The sequence below is a fragment of the Onychomys torridus genome, unplaced genomic scaffold (assembly GCF_903995425.1).
Source record: "Onychomys torridus unplaced genomic scaffold, mOncTor1.1, whole genome shotgun sequence".
Taxonomy (NCBI): domain Eukaryota; kingdom Metazoa; phylum Chordata; class Mammalia; order Rodentia; family Cricetidae; genus Onychomys; species Onychomys torridus.
The window spans coordinates 945,451-962,551 of NW_023412870.1; the positions used below are offsets into that span (position 1 = coordinate 945,451).

Below are 17,101 nucleotides of genomic sequence, written 5' to 3' on the forward strand. Positions count from 1 at the left end.
TAAATTGGCTACAGAGATTAGAGGCAGAAGTAAGCATTTCACTGTCCTCTTCTGTGGTTCATTTTATTTTAGTGTTTCAGGAAAGAAACACCTTTCTTCTAGGCATTGTCCTGCTAACATGACTTGAAAACATTGGTGTACCTACTTCTTCCATTCTCTCATACCTAAACAGTGTTATAACATTGTTCTCCGAAGTGATAACATTTCAGTGTTATAAAATTTTCATCTTTTGAATCCCTTGGTCACCTTTTCTTTTCTTACCTTAACTGGATATTTTCTCATTAATTCACTCAACTCTTATTGCACCAACAGTACGACTGGCTACATTCATTGTATTCAGATTACTATAACTCAAGCTGCAAACATTTTACAGAATTATGTACTTCCTATTTTTGCCTTGATTTTCCACCGCTCAAATACCTCTGGCATCTCTTCGTTCCTATTAATTGCATGTACTCTATTGTGCCTGGTTACCAGGAACTCCTGAATGTGCCTCTGCCTACCTGTTCCACTGCTAGTGAGGCAGTATTTTTCTAACTGGTCACCCATTGTTTCACTAATTGTCATTCCTGACATCATGCACTCTTGTTAACCTTAACCTATTATTCTTCTCACCTGATAATTCTTTATCTTTGGTCAAATTTTACCAGGGCTTCAAGACTATGTTATAATTTCATCTTCTTTCCCATAATTAAACTACTATTTAATACTTTACTTTTTATTATCTTATCTCTTCTTAAATATATAGACAGGATGATCTGGTGCTTATGTTGATATAGTCTGAAGGGTTTTTCCAATTTCTGTGACATATAAATTTTCTCTTTTCAGTTAAATTGTGAATTTCCTGAAACTAAAAACCATAATTTCTTTTTTTTAAAGTCAATGAGTCCATGCCTTTGGTAAGGAGTATTACTGGTCTTCAGGATAAGATATCAGTCTGGAAATTGCCTCCATATGACCTTGTCAAGGAGAGTCAGAATAAGAAAAATGTTATTCTGTTCCAAAGAAAATAATGGCTTTGAAAACCCACCAAGGAAATGAAAGGGTATCTTTAAAGTGTGGGGGAAATATATCATGCACTACTGAGAAGTAAGCTGACAGAGAGGCTGATCCAACACTTTATCCCATTTTATCTCATTTCTTTTTCCTTGATTTTTCTTTCTTCCTAACTTTCTTTCTTTCTCTTTTTGTGTTTCCCCTTCTTTTCACACCTCAGCAGTGGTTTTGCCTTAATTTTCTACTTAGTTATGTTTTTACTCTTTCTTTTATGAGAAGAATGGGTGAACAATGGTGTTAATGTAATAGATAAGACTCTACTACTCGCAGGCGAGAGAAAAAAAGTATTCTTGTTCATCAACTGATTGCCAACGATGAGGCTATCTCTTTATATAATATGTAGATACAAAAGAAAGTTCTCTTTGGATGATATAACTTAGAGAGCTGTGTTTAGGGCTAGAGAGATGATACAATACTTAAGGACAGTTGCTGATTTTCCTGAAGAACTGAGTTCAGCTCCCAGCATCCATGTCAGGTGATTCACAAGCACCTGTAACTCTAGATCCAACACCCTCTTCTGGCCTCTGTAGGCACTGACACTCATGAACATACAAATACACCCATACATACATATACTTTACAATAAAATATTATTTTAAAAGAAGACTCAAAGAAAGTCTCAACATATACAAGAAAATGGAAGTAACTAACTCCCTGTGTCCAGTCAGGCCACCACAGATTAAAGCTAGATGTCCACAACAGCAGAAAGCCTACAAACTCATGAAAACTGAAAAACTCTCTTCTGAATTAAAACAAAACAGGTCAAGACAGAAATAAGTTAAAGGCTTTCTAGAATTCAATAAAATGAATACACAGCAGACCCAAACTTATGGGGCACAATAAAAGTGGTGTTAACAGGAAAGTTCACAATATTAAGTGCCTATATTAAAAAAAAAAAAAAAACTGGAAAAAAATCACATACTAGCAACTTAACAGCCCACCTGGAAGCTCTGAAACAAAAATAAGTAATCACACACAAGAGGAGTAGAGAGCAAAAAATTATCAAACTGGGGGCTAAAAGAAAACAATACAAAGAATCAATGATACAAATAATTAGTTCTTTGAGAATATCAACAAGATAGACAAATCCTTATGCGAACTAATTAAAAGACACAGAGAGAATATCCAAATTAACAAAATCAGAAATGAAAAGGGGGACATGACAACAGACACAGAGGAAATTCAGAGGATCATAAGGGCATACTTTCAAAACCTGTACTCCACCAAACTGGAAAATATAGAATAAATGGATAATTTTCTCAGACACATTGACCAATGGAATCGAATTGAAGGCCCAGACATAAATCCACACACTTATGTACACCTGATTTTTAATCAAGAAGCTAGAAATACACATTGGAAAAAAAGAATGCATCTTCAACAAATGGTGCTGGAAAAACTGGATGTCTGCATGTAGAAGAATGCAAATAGATCCATATCTATCACCATGCACATAACTCAAGTCCAAGTGGATCAAACACCACAACATAAAACCAGATACACTGAACCAGATAGACAGCAAAGTGGAGAATAGCTTTGAACACATTGACACAGGAGACAACTTTCTGAACAGAACACTGATAGTGCAGGCTCTAAGATCAACAATTAATAAATGGGATCTCATGAAACTGAAAAGCTTCTGTAAGGCAAAGGACAGTGTCAATAGGACAAAGAAGCAGCCTAAAGAATGGGAAAAGATTTCACCAACTCCATATCCAATAGAGAACTGGCTTCCAAAATTTATAAAGAACTCAAGAAACTAGATATCAAAAAAAAATCAAGTAATCCAGTTTTAAAATGGTGTAAACATTATGTAAAGCTTGGGGAATCCTCTGAAGAATAGGAGCCAGAAGGGTCAAGAATATCACAAAAAAACTCACATAATCAACTAACCTGGGCTCATAAGGGCTTCAGAGACTGAATTGACAATCATGGAGCCTACATGGGTCTGATCTAAGCCTTCTGCATATATGTTATGGTTGCATAGCTTGGTCTTCTTGTGGAACTCCTAATAGTGGTACTGGGGATTGTCTCTGATTCTTTTGCCTGCTTTTGGACCCTTTCCCCCCTACTGGGTCGCCTTGTCCAGCATTAATATGAGGAGAGGTGCTTAGTCTTATTGCAACTTGATATGCCATGTTTGGTTTATATCCCTGGGAGCCCTGCCTTTTGCTGAAAGGAAACAGGGGAGGAGTGGGTCATGGTGGGGAGAGGGTAAGAGAGGAGGGAGGGAAAACTGCAGTTGGGATATAATATATGAGAGAAGAATAAATTAAAATTTTTAAATGGGATACAGGTCTAAACAGAAAATTCTCAGTAGAGGAATCTCAAATGGCTAAGAAACACTAATAAATGTTCAACATTCTTGGCCATCAGGGAAATTAAAATCAAAACAACTCTGAGATTTCATCTCATACCTGTCTATGTTATGGTTGTTAGTATGATGTTTTGTGGGACTAACAGTACGAGTGGGTATGTGTCTAGCTCTTTTGCCTGCTCTTGGTACCCTTTTCCTCCTATTTGGTTGCCTTGTCCAACTTCGATATGAGGGCTTTTGCCTTGTCTTGTTGTATCTTGTTTTGTCAAGTGTGGTTATTGTATCTTGTAGGCCTACTCCTTTATGAAGTGGGGAGAAAAGGGGGGTAATACTGGAGGGAGTAGAAACTGTGGTCAGAATGTATTGCATGAAAGAAGGATCTATTTTCAATAAAGAAAGAAAATATGGTACATGTGCATAATTAGATTGTAATGACTATAAATAATAATGAGATAAAATTGTCAAGCAAGTAATGGTTCTGAAAATAATTATATTAAATGAAGTGATATGAGCTCAGAAAAAGCTAAAGCCTCATATTCTTCCTCAAATGCAGATTGTAGCTTGTAATGTACATATGTGAGTGTTTGAATTAGTGTAAATGTAGGTAAAGCCTTAAATACTAGAGAGGACCCAAGCAGATTTTTTTTTAAAGAGGAAGAGAGAATGACTGTTTTTGTGGTGCTTTAGGAGCACATATTCTTCACTCAAAAATGTGGGGAATTGAGTCCTAGTTGGAAGATGTAATTTTAGTTGTTTCTGATTGTAAACTTCATGCTGTACAGTAAAGGCATATAAGTTAAGAATTGAACTTTTAAAAAGAGCTGAGTCATGTTATGCTAACTGGAAATGATAAGCTATATCTGAAAGACAAAAGATCCATGTAGATATAACTACAGTATTCTTTTTGCATTTTTCTGTTTTCATTTCTATGTTCATTAACTTCTAGCTGCTCACAGTGTGTAGGTGTCCTAATGGACAAATGTTTTAGAATAAGGAGACATTAGTTTTCCCTTGAATATGCTTTTAAATGAAAACAGAAAACTTCAAACTTTCACAAAGCTGACATTCACCTGGAGATGCTGTTAAGTCACAGGCATCACACTCTACCCCAGAGATTCTCACAGAGGAGACCTGGGGAGAGATGAGAATCTGTATTTCCAACATGCTGGTGCTCCAAGTTAGCTATACTGAATTTTAAAATATGTAGTGTTCTGTCAGTCATACCTGCATTACTCACTTTCTGATCTATCCCATTTCCCCTTTGTACTGGGAATGAGGAGGTTATTCTCATACAAGATGAAGTCTACTCTTCCACTCTCTTTTCTTAGGGACAATCCTCTCCCCTCCATCAGGCACTGAAATGCCCCTCATGCTGCCTCCCCCCCCCACCCCGTTAAATACTCTCATTGCTGTTGAATCCATCTCAAGACTGCATATCCATTAAAATATATAGACCATGTCAGATCTCACAGCAACTGGAGATCCAGTACTGAGGTTATCTGAAAACTGGTTCAGCATCTATGGTTGTGTCTAAAGACGCAGCTTCAGATGGGTTACATGGTAATACGGGATGAGTCCCTTGGCTTGTAGAACTATTGCCTCGTTTTTCTACTTCTTACCTTATTCAGCTGAAAACTCCCTTCTCAATCACTAGTTAGTTTCTAATTCAATAGTTTTACGTTCATGCTTTCTTGAACCCTCTTAAAGCAAATACTTACACTTATATTCCCAAAAATAACTCTCATCAATGTCAGTTTTAAATTTTAGTCCTTAAGTTATTAATTTCTCAAAAAGACAGCTCAATTGAAAATCCTCTTTACCTTACTTTAGACCCTTTCTTTGTTGTAACTTTTCTATTTCCAATTTCATGCTTCACATATCTGTAAGCAAATCACTCTGTTCAAGTTTTCAATTCTAGCTTCTTTCCTCAACTCTAAATTGGATGGATAGATAGATAGATAGATAGATAGACAGATGAAAGATAGATAGGAAGATAGATAGATAGATAGATAGATAGATAGATAGACAGATAGATGAGTGTGTCTACCATATATATGTGTATGTATGTATGTATGTATGTATGTATATGTACATACACACACACACACACACACGTGTGTGTGTGTGTGTGTGTACATATATATAAAATCTTTGTTGGAGCAATTTTACTGTGAAAGATGTTTTTTTTTAGGTGGAGTTATTTACACGCAACTTTGGAAACTAACATACAAACAGAATGATGTCCTATACTACACTTTCTATGTTCCAGTCTGAAACATGAGCTCGTTTTACTCCATAAAATACCACATTTCTCACTTACCTTCTGATATCTCTAATGTCCACCAATAAATAATGAACTCAGAAACATCCACTCTACCCAGTGTTCTTAGACTTAAGAGCACCCTGCCCTTTGCCCACATTGCGAGACCAAATACAAAAGTAGAGATGATAAAGTCTGGAAGCCTAGCATTATTTGTATTATGCCCCTTGGGATCAGAAAAGGTTCGCCTATAGAATAAATCTTCCTTGGCCTTTGAGAGCCAGTTCCCAGAGTTACTCATTAGTGGAAAATCTGTAATAAATTTCCAATAGGAAATTTGCCTGTTGATGTATTTGAAGGATAAAGTCACTAATTAAACAGCTGTAAAATATTGACCATGATTCAGATGTGAAATCAGAAAGATATTTGAAACTCATGGTCTTTTTCTAGTCATTGATCTAACTCCTTGATTATAGAAAACTTGAATAGTGTACATGTGAGCATAATATTTCCTGGTTTCAAAAAAGAACCACTCTGACTGATGAATGAGTTTTAAGTTGCACTTTTCTAAATAAATACAGATTCAAACATTTGTCCTACTCACTAATCACCTACCCCCAGATTCTGACAGTATTGCAAACCTAATTCTAACTAAATGAGAATTCTTGGTCCATTCTCCTCATTTTCTTTCAACTTTTACCATATTTGATGATGAATTTCACAATTAATAAATAGCCCCACAGTGTACCATTCACTGATGTCAGCTAGGAATCATATTTAATTATTAGGGACTACCAAGGCAATATGTGAAATGAGTAAAAGTCTCTTTTTCTCTCTAATAAAGATATCCAGATAGGCAGTATTGGTGCATTCCTTTAGTCCCAACACTCAGGAGGCAGAGGCAGGTGGATCTCTGAGAGTTCAAAGCCAGCCTGGTCAACAGAGTGAGTTCCAGGACAGCCAGGGCTGTTACACACAAAGAAACCCTGTCTCAAAAAAAATCAAAAAGAGAGAGAGAGAGAGAGAGAGAGAGAGAGAGAGAGAGAGGTCGGTAGCATAGAGAAGAGCTAGTGCATTCCCAAGACAATGATCTCCTGTGTCTTCTGAGGACATACTAGCACCTGCTGGAATCATGAAGTTCCAGTAATTATCCTATTTCTTCCATCCTCTTACAAAAATGGCTGAGTTCAAGAATCAAATTGGCCGGGTGGTGGTGGTCCATTCTTTAATCCCAGCACTCGGGAGGCAGAGGCAGGTGGATCTCTGTGAGTTCGAGGCCAGCCTGGTCTCCAAAGCAAGTTCCAGGAAAGGTGCAAAGCTACAGAGAAACCCTTTCTCAAAAAGCCAAAAAAAAAAAAAAAAAAAAAAAAAAATCAAATTGACCTGATCATATTAACATGACAAAAATGTGTAAATCTTATTTGATGCACACATTTAGCATGGCATGGGAGGCATCCTGAGGAAACAGCGAACCATGGAAGCAGTGAGTCAGCCAATTAGATACTAGGCTGGAAAGGGGGAAAAACAAGCTGTGTATAAGCAACTGAATTATATGCAGAGTTTAACATGTTGAAAGCCAAGCCAATCCGAAGTTTTCTCAGAGGCCGTGATAAAAGAACAAAGGGAACACTGTTTCTTGCCTAGAGATGGACTTGTAAGATGCAGTCTGGGACTTGGGTCAGGGTCTTGAAGGAGTTAGTGTTCAGTTACTAGAAACCTGACATTTTCCCCCAGGAAGAACTGAGGTTATCAGTCCCTGGTCCTCCTCCTCAGGAAACAATCCCTAAGATGCATCTTCTGGTCCAGGTCATGAAAGGTAAGTTATTTTAATAAAGGATTATTTTATGCATGGATAAGGTGTGGCCATGATAGAGAAGCTTTTAAAACTGTGATAAATTAGACAGTCTAAATTAGATGTGCTACAAGTCAATGAAGTTCCATCCTCTTTCTGTGTAGATAAAATGAGGAGTGAATCACTGAGAAGGGGAGTAGATTTTCTTGTTATGTTGCTAGCTACAAGCAGCATAATTCACTTTAGATAACTTAGATTATTTATTATAGATGAACTTTTTTATTTTATTTTGTAATTTAATTTAATTTTACATACATGGGTTCCCCTGTCCTCCCCACTCCCACCCCCACCCCTGCCTTCCCTCCAGCCCACCCCCCATTCCCATCTCCTCCAGGGCAAAGACTCCCCTGGGCATTCAGCTCAACCTGGTAGATTCAGTCCAGGCAGGTCCAGTCCCCTCCTCCCAGGCTGAGCAAAGTGTCCCTGCATAAGCCCCAGGTGATCGGATGGCCAAACACCCTAACTGTTGTGCTAGAAATCTCATTGACTGATGGAAGTGGATGCAGAGATCCACGGCCAGGCCCCAGGTGGAGCTCCAGGAGTCCAATTGGTGAGAAAGAGAAGGGATTGTATGAGCAAGAATTGTTGAGATCAAGATTGGAAAAATCACAGGGACAACTAGCCAATAATGGAAACACATGAACTATGAATCTTTTTTCTTTTTTCTTTTACATACCAACCACATTTCCCCCTCCCTTCCTTCCCCCCCCCCACTCTACCTCACACCGCCCCCCTCCCATCCACTCTTCAGAGCCGGTAAGGCCTTCCATGGGGAGTCAACAAAGTTGACATATCAAATTAAGGCAGGACCAAGCCCACAGCATCCAGACTGAGCAAGGTATCCCTCCATAGGGAAAGGGCTCCAAAAAGCCAGTTCACACGCTAGGGGTAAATCCTAGTCCCACTGCTAGGGGCCCCCAAGCTGCCCAAGCCACTCAACTGGCACCCACATTCAGAGGGCCTAGTTTGGTCCTATGCAGGTTCCCTAGCTGTCAGTTCGGAGTCCTTGAGCTCCCACTAGCTTGGGTCAGCTGTTTCTGTGGGTTTCCCCATCATGATCTTGACCCCCTTGCTTACTTAATCCCTTCTCCCTCTCTTTGACTGGACTCCAGAAGCTTGGCCCAGTGCTTAGCTGTGGATCTCTGCATCTGCTTCCATCAGTTACTAGATGAAGGTTCTATGATGACAATTAGGGTAGTCATCGATCTGATTACAGGGGAAGGCCAGTTCAGGCACCCTCTCCACTATTGCTTGGAGTCTTAGCTGGGGTCATCCTTGTGGGTTCCTAGGACTTTCCCTAGCACCAGGTTTCTCTTTAACCCCATAGTGGCTCCCTCTATCAAGATATCTCTTTCCTTGCTCTCCCTCTCTGTCTCTCCCCCAACCCGACCATCCTGTTCCCTCTTGTTCCCGTCTCCCCTACCCTCTTCCCTGCTCCCTCACCCCACATACTCCCAGTTTACTCAGGAGATCTTATCTATTTCCCCTTCCTAGGGGGATTCCATGTATGTTTCTCTTAAGGTCCTCCTTGTTACCTAGTTTGTAGTCTGGTTATCCTTTGACTTACAGTAGATGGACTTTTCTGTCCCACCAGCCAATTCCCAAACATGCACACAGAGACTTTTATAATTTAATTATAAATGTTTGGCCAATAGCTCAAGCTTGTTACTAGCTAAGTGTTACAACCTAAACTAACCCATATTTCTTTTTTGTTTGTTTGTTTTTGTTTTTTTGAGACAGGATTTCTCTGTAACTCACTTTTACAGGCTGGCCTCAAACTCACAAAGATCCACTTGCCTCTGCCTCCTGAGTGCTGGGATTAAAGGTGTGTGCCACCACTGCCTGGTGTCATATTTCTTATCTATGCTCTGCATAGGGCTTGGTGCTTTTTCTCAGTATGGAAAGTTCATCTCCTGATTCCTCTCCATCTCCTTGAGACTCCTGAGACTCCTTCTCTTCTTCTTCACACTCTCTTTTTGTCTGCCAGCCCCACCTAACCTCTGTCCAGCTATTGGCTAGTCAGCTTCTTTATTAAACCAATCACAGCAACATATAGTCACACAGTGTAAAGGAATATTCCACATTTATTTACTTATATCTGTCAGTTCATCAAATATTCTGGAAATATTAAACCAATACACTTTCTAGTTCTTTCCTCTACACTGGCATGTGGATTCAGGATTCTTTTTTCCATTCCCCAGACAGATCTGTTCCTCTGATGCTAAACAGGGTCTGTAATAACCTAGAGGAATTATTCAGCCTAGAGTCAATGAAAGTTAGTTAGTATCCTGAGCTGGTTAAGGAGGAGGAGGGGGAAGAAGAGAGGAGAAGGAGGAGGAGGGGGGAGAGAAGAATTTAATTTGGTTCATAGTATCAGAGGATTAGGAACATAGTTTCTTGATTCTGTCATTTCAGCAAAATGTTGTGACAGTGGGAGAGTGGTGGAGGGAGTTCTTTCTTCCACCATAGATAAAAAAAAACATGGGTTAGTTTAGGTTGTAACACTTAGCTAGTAACAAGCTTGAGCTATTGGACAAACATTTATAATTAATTATAAAAGTCTCTGTGTGCATGCTTGGGAATTGGCTAGCGGGACAGAAAAGTCCATCTACTGTAAAGCAAAAGATAACCAGACTACAGTCAACAATGTATGACAAAATACTCAAGTCTTTGAAAAAAAATTGAAGAAGATATCAGAAGATGGACAGATCTTCCATGCTCATGGATAGGTAGCATTAACATAATAAAAATTGCCATCCTACCAAAAGAAATCTACAGATTCAATGCAATTTCTATCAAAATTACAATACAATTCTTCACATATCTTGAAAGGATAATTCTCAACTTTATGAGGAAAAACAGAAAAACCAGGATAGCTAAAACAATCCTGAACAATGAAAGAACTGCCAGATGTGTCACCATTCCTGATTTCAAGTTGTACTACAAATCTGTAATAATAAAGACTGCATGGTATTGGCATAAAAATGGGCACATTGATCAATGGACAGAAATTGGAGACCCAAAAATAAATCCATACACCTATGGACAGCTGATATTGTTTTTATAAAGAAGCTACAAAGACACACACAAAAAGGTAGCTTCTTCACCAAATGGTGCTAGCCAAACTGGATGGCTATCATCCCATTAAAGTATTAAATGCAAAACTCCTTTGGGATTCCATCTCATACCAGTCAGAATGACTAAGATCAATAATCCAAGTGACAGCTCATGCTGAACGGACTGGCAGAAAAGAGAGCACTACACCATTGCTGGAGAAAGTGAAAACTTGTATAATCACGTGGAAATCAATATGGTGAGTTCTCAGAAAACTGGGAATCCATCTACTTTAAGATCCAGCTATACCACTCTAGGGCAAATGCCCAAATGTGACTTTGTCCTACCACAAGGACACTTGATCAACCATGTGCACTGCTGCTCTATTAATAATAGCCAGAAACTAGAAACAACCTAGATGTCCCTCAACAGAAGAATTGATAAAGAAAATGTGGTATATTAATACAATGAAGTATTACTCACCTGTTTTTAAAAAAATAGCACCATGAAATCTTTAGGCAAATGGATGAAGCTAGAAAAAATCATTCTGGCTGAGGTAACCCAGATCAAGAATGATAACTATAGTATGTATTGACTTATATGTGGATATTTGCCATTAAATAAGTGATAAACAATGTACATCCATAGAGCCAGAAAACTTAAGTAAAGAGGAAGGGGCTGGAAGAACACATGGGCCTCCCTATGAGGGAGAAACAGGATAGAGCTTATGGGTGGACTGGGAGTGTATGGGGTGGGAACTGGAGGATCAGGTGGGTAGGGGAAAGGGGGATAGGGTTGAGGGAGGAAATGTGAGGAGAGAAAGCTAGAAGAGAGGAGCACTTGAAGGGATGGTATGGAAGTCTAGTGCAGTGGAAACTTTTAAAAATATATGAAAGCAATACCTATGAGGCTCCTAATAATAGGGAAGATAGAGTCCCAACTGCTCATCTCTTGTCACCAAATGAGTTTTCTAATAGTGGGACTGGGTTACAATCAATTTAGTTGATGGCCAAAGGTGGTCCCATGAAAATCCCCAAACAATACAGACTATTGTTAAGATAATGGGTTGCTCTCCACAAACTGACCCAGGGCCACATTGCCAGGGACAACACCCACACAACTCATTGAACACTGAGAAGGCTGCCTAAATGGAGCCTTCACCTCGTCTTCTAGTGTCTTTGGTGCAGGAAGGTACTCTGCAAGCCACCTAAAGAAAAACATAAACACCAAACCAGCCACAAAGCCTTTGACCTACAATCTGTCCTGCCTGCAAGATATGCTAGGGCAATGGTAGCACAGAACTTGTGGAAGTATTCAACCAGTTTCTGATTTGACTTAAGGTACACTCCATAAGACAGAACCCACCACTGCTTTGGTGACCAAGAACCAGAGATTAGATATTTTAGAGACCTAAGGTAAAGCCAAACATTACTGGTATAACATAAATAATCAATAAAATGACTCCTAATGCTATTCTGCCATATTCATAGATGAGTGCCTTATTCATTCATCATTGGTTAAGCTTCATTTTACATCAGACAGGAACAGATACAGAAACCCACAGCCAGACATTATGCAGAGAGTTTCCTTGGAATACACAGATATAATTGAGATGTCTCTACCAAATCCCTCCACTTCTCCAACTTCCCTTGGGGCTCTTTTTCTTCTGTTGGGTTGCCTTGACCAACTTCAATGTGATGTATTGGTTTTATCTTATTATATTTTATTTTGACAGGTTTTGTTGTTATTTCTAGAAGTCTGTTCTTTTCTAATGATAAAGAGAAAGGGATTGGATCTGGAGGGGAGGGAAGGTTGGGAGTAGACATAGGGGCAACTGTAATCAGGATATATTGTAGAGGAAAAGAATCTATTTTTAATAAAAGGGAAAGAAGCATAATAACTTTATTCTCCCCACTAATATGTATAAACCAAAAGGGTCTACACAGATAAATAAACAAGTACTATTTATTTATCTTAAAAATGGATGGTATAGACATATTTCTAAACCTAATTAAATGTGATAAAATTTTTTAATATATCACAAGCCAAGATTATCAACTAACATTCTCAAACAAAATCAGAAGGATTCTGTAGCTAGAGCCATACATGTTGAAGTTTCCCTTTTATTATCTGAGAAATATTGTTTCATACCACCACAGAGTTTTCCTATATATATTTTTGTTGTCTAATTTTCTCAATAACATACAGTCTTAAAACTGAAAAATATAGCTGTTTCTAAACTTTTTCATTGCCTGGTTAATTTATGCCTCAGAAGAGTTCTTTAGATCTCTTCAAGCTGAAGCCATCTTCTCATCTTCCTATTCAATGCACTCCTCACTTCCTTGTTTCTCAAGGTGTAGATGAGTGGGTTGAGAGCAGGAGTGACCACACTGTACATGATGGCAATGACCCGGTCCTGATCCCGAGAGCTGCCTGAGGAGGGACGGATGTAGGTGAAGATAACAGGAGCATAGAAAAGAATAACAACCATGAAGTGAGAGGCACATGTGGACAGTGCTTTGCGGAGCATGCTACAAGAACGGGTCTTGAGGAACAGATAGGTGATAATGTAGAAATAGGAGAGAAATGTCAGAAAGAAGGGACTGAGGGCAATGGTGCCTGTCACAGTGTTGAGCAGCCAAAGGTTGAGCTCAGTGTCTCCACAGGCCAGATCTAGCAATGGCTTAATGTCACAGAAGAAATGATGAATATGATTCGAACCACAAAACCTCAAACGAGATGTCATTACAGAGTGAAGCAAGGCATGTAAAAAGCCAATGATCCAGATAGTAACAGTCATCTGAATACAGAGCTGGTTATTCATGATGACCGAATAGTGAAGTGGTTTGCAGATTGCCACAAAGCGGTCAAATGCCATCACTGGCAGCAGCAGGGCTTCTGTGCTGCCCAGAAAGTGGAAGAAATGAAGCTGAGTTATGCATCCCAGAAAGGAAATTGCTTTGCTTTTGAAAAGGAAGTTCTCCAGCATCTTTGGCACCGTCGCAGTGGAGAAGCAAATATCTAGACATGCTAGATTTCCCAGGAAGAAATACATAGGTGAGTGCAGTCTTGAATCTGAAATGATGATCATCAGGATGGCTCCATTCCCAGTTATATTGACAAAGTAGATGGTGAAGAAAATAGCAAAGAGAATGGGATTCAATTCTTGTATGTCTGTCACTCCCAGGAGGAGAAATTCAGTGACTGAGGTTTGATTTGACATCACTTAAAAGAAAAGGTGGGGAGAAACCTGGTGCCAGGGAAACTCCCAGGGATTCACAAGGATGACTCCAGCTAAGACTCCTAGTAACAGTGGAGAGGGTGCCTGAACTGGCCTTCTACTATAATCAGATTGGTGACTGCCCTAATTGTCATCAGAGAGCCTTTATCCAGTAACTGATGGAAGCAGATGCAGAGATCCACAGCCAAGCACTGGGCTGAGCTCTAGGGGTCCTGAAGAAAGGGAAGACAGATTGTATGACCCAGGGGTATCAAGGTCATGATGGAAGGACTCACAGAGACAGCTGATCTGAGTTCATGGGAGCACATGGACTCTGGACTAATAGTTAAGGGACCAGCATGGGACCAACCTAGGCCCTCTGCATGTGTGTGACAGTTGTATAACTTGGTCTACTTATAAGGCTCCTAGAAGTAAGATCAGGACCTATCCCTGGTGCTTAGTGGCTTTGGGGAACCTGTTCCCCATGCTGGATTACCTTGCCCAGGCTTGATGCAGGGAAAGGAGCTTGGTCCTACCTCAAATTGATGTGCCATGCTTTGTTGAAGCCCATGGGAAGCCTGCCCCTTTCTGAATGGAGATGGAGAAGGGGAGGGGGAGGGGGTAGATGGGAGTGAGAGGAAAGGGAACTGGAGAAGAGGAGGGAGGGGAAATGTGGTCAGTATGTAAAATAAATGAACAAAACATAAAAAAATATTTAAAAATAATAAAAGAGAAGAAAGGACAGTTATTGTACAACACTACCATTTGTATAGACCAGTCTTTCCGGCCATAGATTTTCTTTTCAAAATCAAAGTATGTGGAGAGTAAGACATTGTTTTCCATGGCGCCTTCTCGAATTTTTTGGATCATCTACCCATTAATATGTTAAATAACAATCCTAAGTGTCTGTTGTGAATTGTGATCAAATATCTTTTAATTTACTATATTATCAATAATCATTTCTTTTTTATTTAGTGGTTTTTGAGTAGATCACCAGCCTACCGTAATTTCTAGCTGCAAGTATTTACATTGTGAGCCAATTTTCTTCTCATTTCTTAAGTTGGATCTCACAGGGAGCATCTTTTAAGTACTCCACCAGACAGACATCTCCTGGTGAATGAAAAGACTTGAAAGTTTCCAACTTGAGGACAATAGGAGCCGATGGACTCATCTCAAGCACTGACACTTTAAAAAGAAAGATATCACCCAATAATTGACAAATGTTATTATATGAAATTAAAATATAAAATAAAAGATGCTAACAACAGACCCTACAGAATGGGAGAAAATATTCTCCAGCTATGCTTCAGGCAAAGGGTTAGTATCTAGAATATGTAAAGGATTACAAAAGTTAACCACAAAAACAATCTCTACAAATCAATAAATGGACCAATTACCTAAATAGACATTTCTCAGAAGAAAAGATACAAATAACCAATAAATATTTTTAAAGTGTTCAATTTTAATCCCAATCAAGAAAATAGAAATTAAAACTCCTTCGAGATTTATCTCACCCCAGATAAAATGACCATCATGAAGAAAGCAGATGGCATCAAATGCTGGTGAAGAATGTTGGAGGGAATGTAAACTGATGCAGCCACTATGGAAATCACTGTTATTTCTATAGAAATCAAAGAATCACCATGTGACCCAGATAGACTGATCCTGGGATACACTCAAAGGCCTCTACATCCTACTGCGGAGATACTTGCACATCCATGCACATGTGCTGTATTCATAATAGTCAGGAAAAGGAATCAGCCTAGATACTTATCAAGTAACGGCAAATAATGAAAATTCAATACATAAAGACAATTATTTTATCCATCTTTAAAGTTAAATGAAATTATGAACTTGTAAGAAAATATTTGGAACTAAAAATATGATATTAAGCAAGGTAACACAGACACAGAGAGACAAAAAACCATTTCTCTCTCTCTCTCTCTCTCTCTCTCTCTCTCTCTCTCTCTCTCTCTCTCTCTCTCTCTCTCTCTCTCTCTCTCTCAATTTGGTATATTTGAGACAGGGTTTCTGTAATGTAGCCCTGGCTGTTCCTGGAACTCACTGTGGCATTGAATCTGGAGATCCACAAGCCTCTGCCTCCTAAGTGCTGGGTTGAAAGCATACACTACCACCACCTAGCACCATGCTCTCTCATATTCAGTCCTAGCCTCTAATTGTTAAATATGTGGAACCAAGTGGGTATGGACGTGGGTAAAGAACAAAAAACTGAAAAAGGAAAGCTTTTAAAAAAGCAATATGAAAGACAATGAAATACCAGGGACCAACAGGTATGGCAGGAAGAGGATGGGACAGGGAGGAGAGAGGGGGGAGGAGCACAGAATCAACCAAAATGAAAGATGTATGAAAATCCCATGTGGAAACCCATTATCTCATAAGCTAATTTAACAACAAAAATAAAGTATTTTTAAATGTATGACAAAAAAAATAAAAAGGAAAGCTAGCTTTTTAACATTCTCATTATACTTTCTCTACTTAAAATGTAGAAAAAGTAGAAATGTTCTTGTATAGACTTGTTTTTCACCCACAACCTAGAAAGCATCATGGAACTAGCTGATCATATTAGCCACAGTCTGACAATATTTATGCTCATTTTTACTACTATATTTGGTGTTGAACTTTATGTTTCTAAAATCTAAGCCATTATATATTTCCAAAATGGATTTCTGATGATATCTGAGTGCATGTAGAAGCAGTGGGTTGATATCAAACATCTTCCTCAACCTTATTTTTTGGGACAGCATGTCCTACTGAATCTGAAGCTCCCCCATTCAGCTGGCTTGACAGAGAGTTCCCTAAATTCTCCTGCCTCTGCTTCCCCAGGGCTGAGTTTACAAAGACACGTCACCACACACAGCTTCTTAACTGAGTGTTAGGGATCTGAACTTAGATCTTAATGCTTGAATAGAAAACACTTAGCAGATGGAGACATTTCCCCCACACCTCCTTTTTGTTTGTTTTTTGTTTGTATGTTTACTGGGACATGGTCTCCATGTAACCACATGTTGATCTCAAACTTGCTTCAATCCTCCTGCCTCAGTCTCCAAGGGCAGGGATTATAGTCCTGTGTTGCTATAACTGGCCCAAGTTACTTCTTGCATTATAAATTATGCATTATTGTGCTTCTGGTCCCCTAGACACCCTGAGGTTTGGTTTTGATTTTGGTTTTTTGGTTTTTTATCCCAGAGAACCTGGATCAAAACCGCTCATCCTCTGTGGACTCAGCAATCCCTCCCTCATTTCAACAGAAAGACTGCCAAATACCCATGGCTTCAGTATCCTTGAAATCCTGTCTTCTCTTGTGGTCTTAATTATTGGATT

General features: G+C 39.1%; 1 protein-coding gene across 1 annotated transcript; it reads right to left on the reverse strand.

Moving 5' to 3' along the window:
- Nucleotides 1–12,791: 12,791 nt before the first annotated feature.
- LOC118576041 (olfactory receptor 12D2-like) lies at nucleotides 12,792–13,769 on the reverse strand. Its single transcript, XM_036176452.1, has one exon. It carries the CDS (start codon nucleotides 13,760–13,762, stop codon nucleotides 12,821–12,823), a length of 942 nt encoding a protein of 313 aa, XP_036032345.1. The 5' UTR covers nucleotides 13,763–13,769; the 3' UTR covers nucleotides 12,792–12,820.
- Nucleotides 13,770–17,101: the final 3,332 nt, after the last annotated feature.

Coding starts and splice junctions, on each gene's coding strand:
- LOC118576041 (XM_036176452.1), bottom strand. CDS start 13,762: ATGTCAAATCAAACCTCAGTCACTGAATTTCTCCTCCTGGGAGTGACA.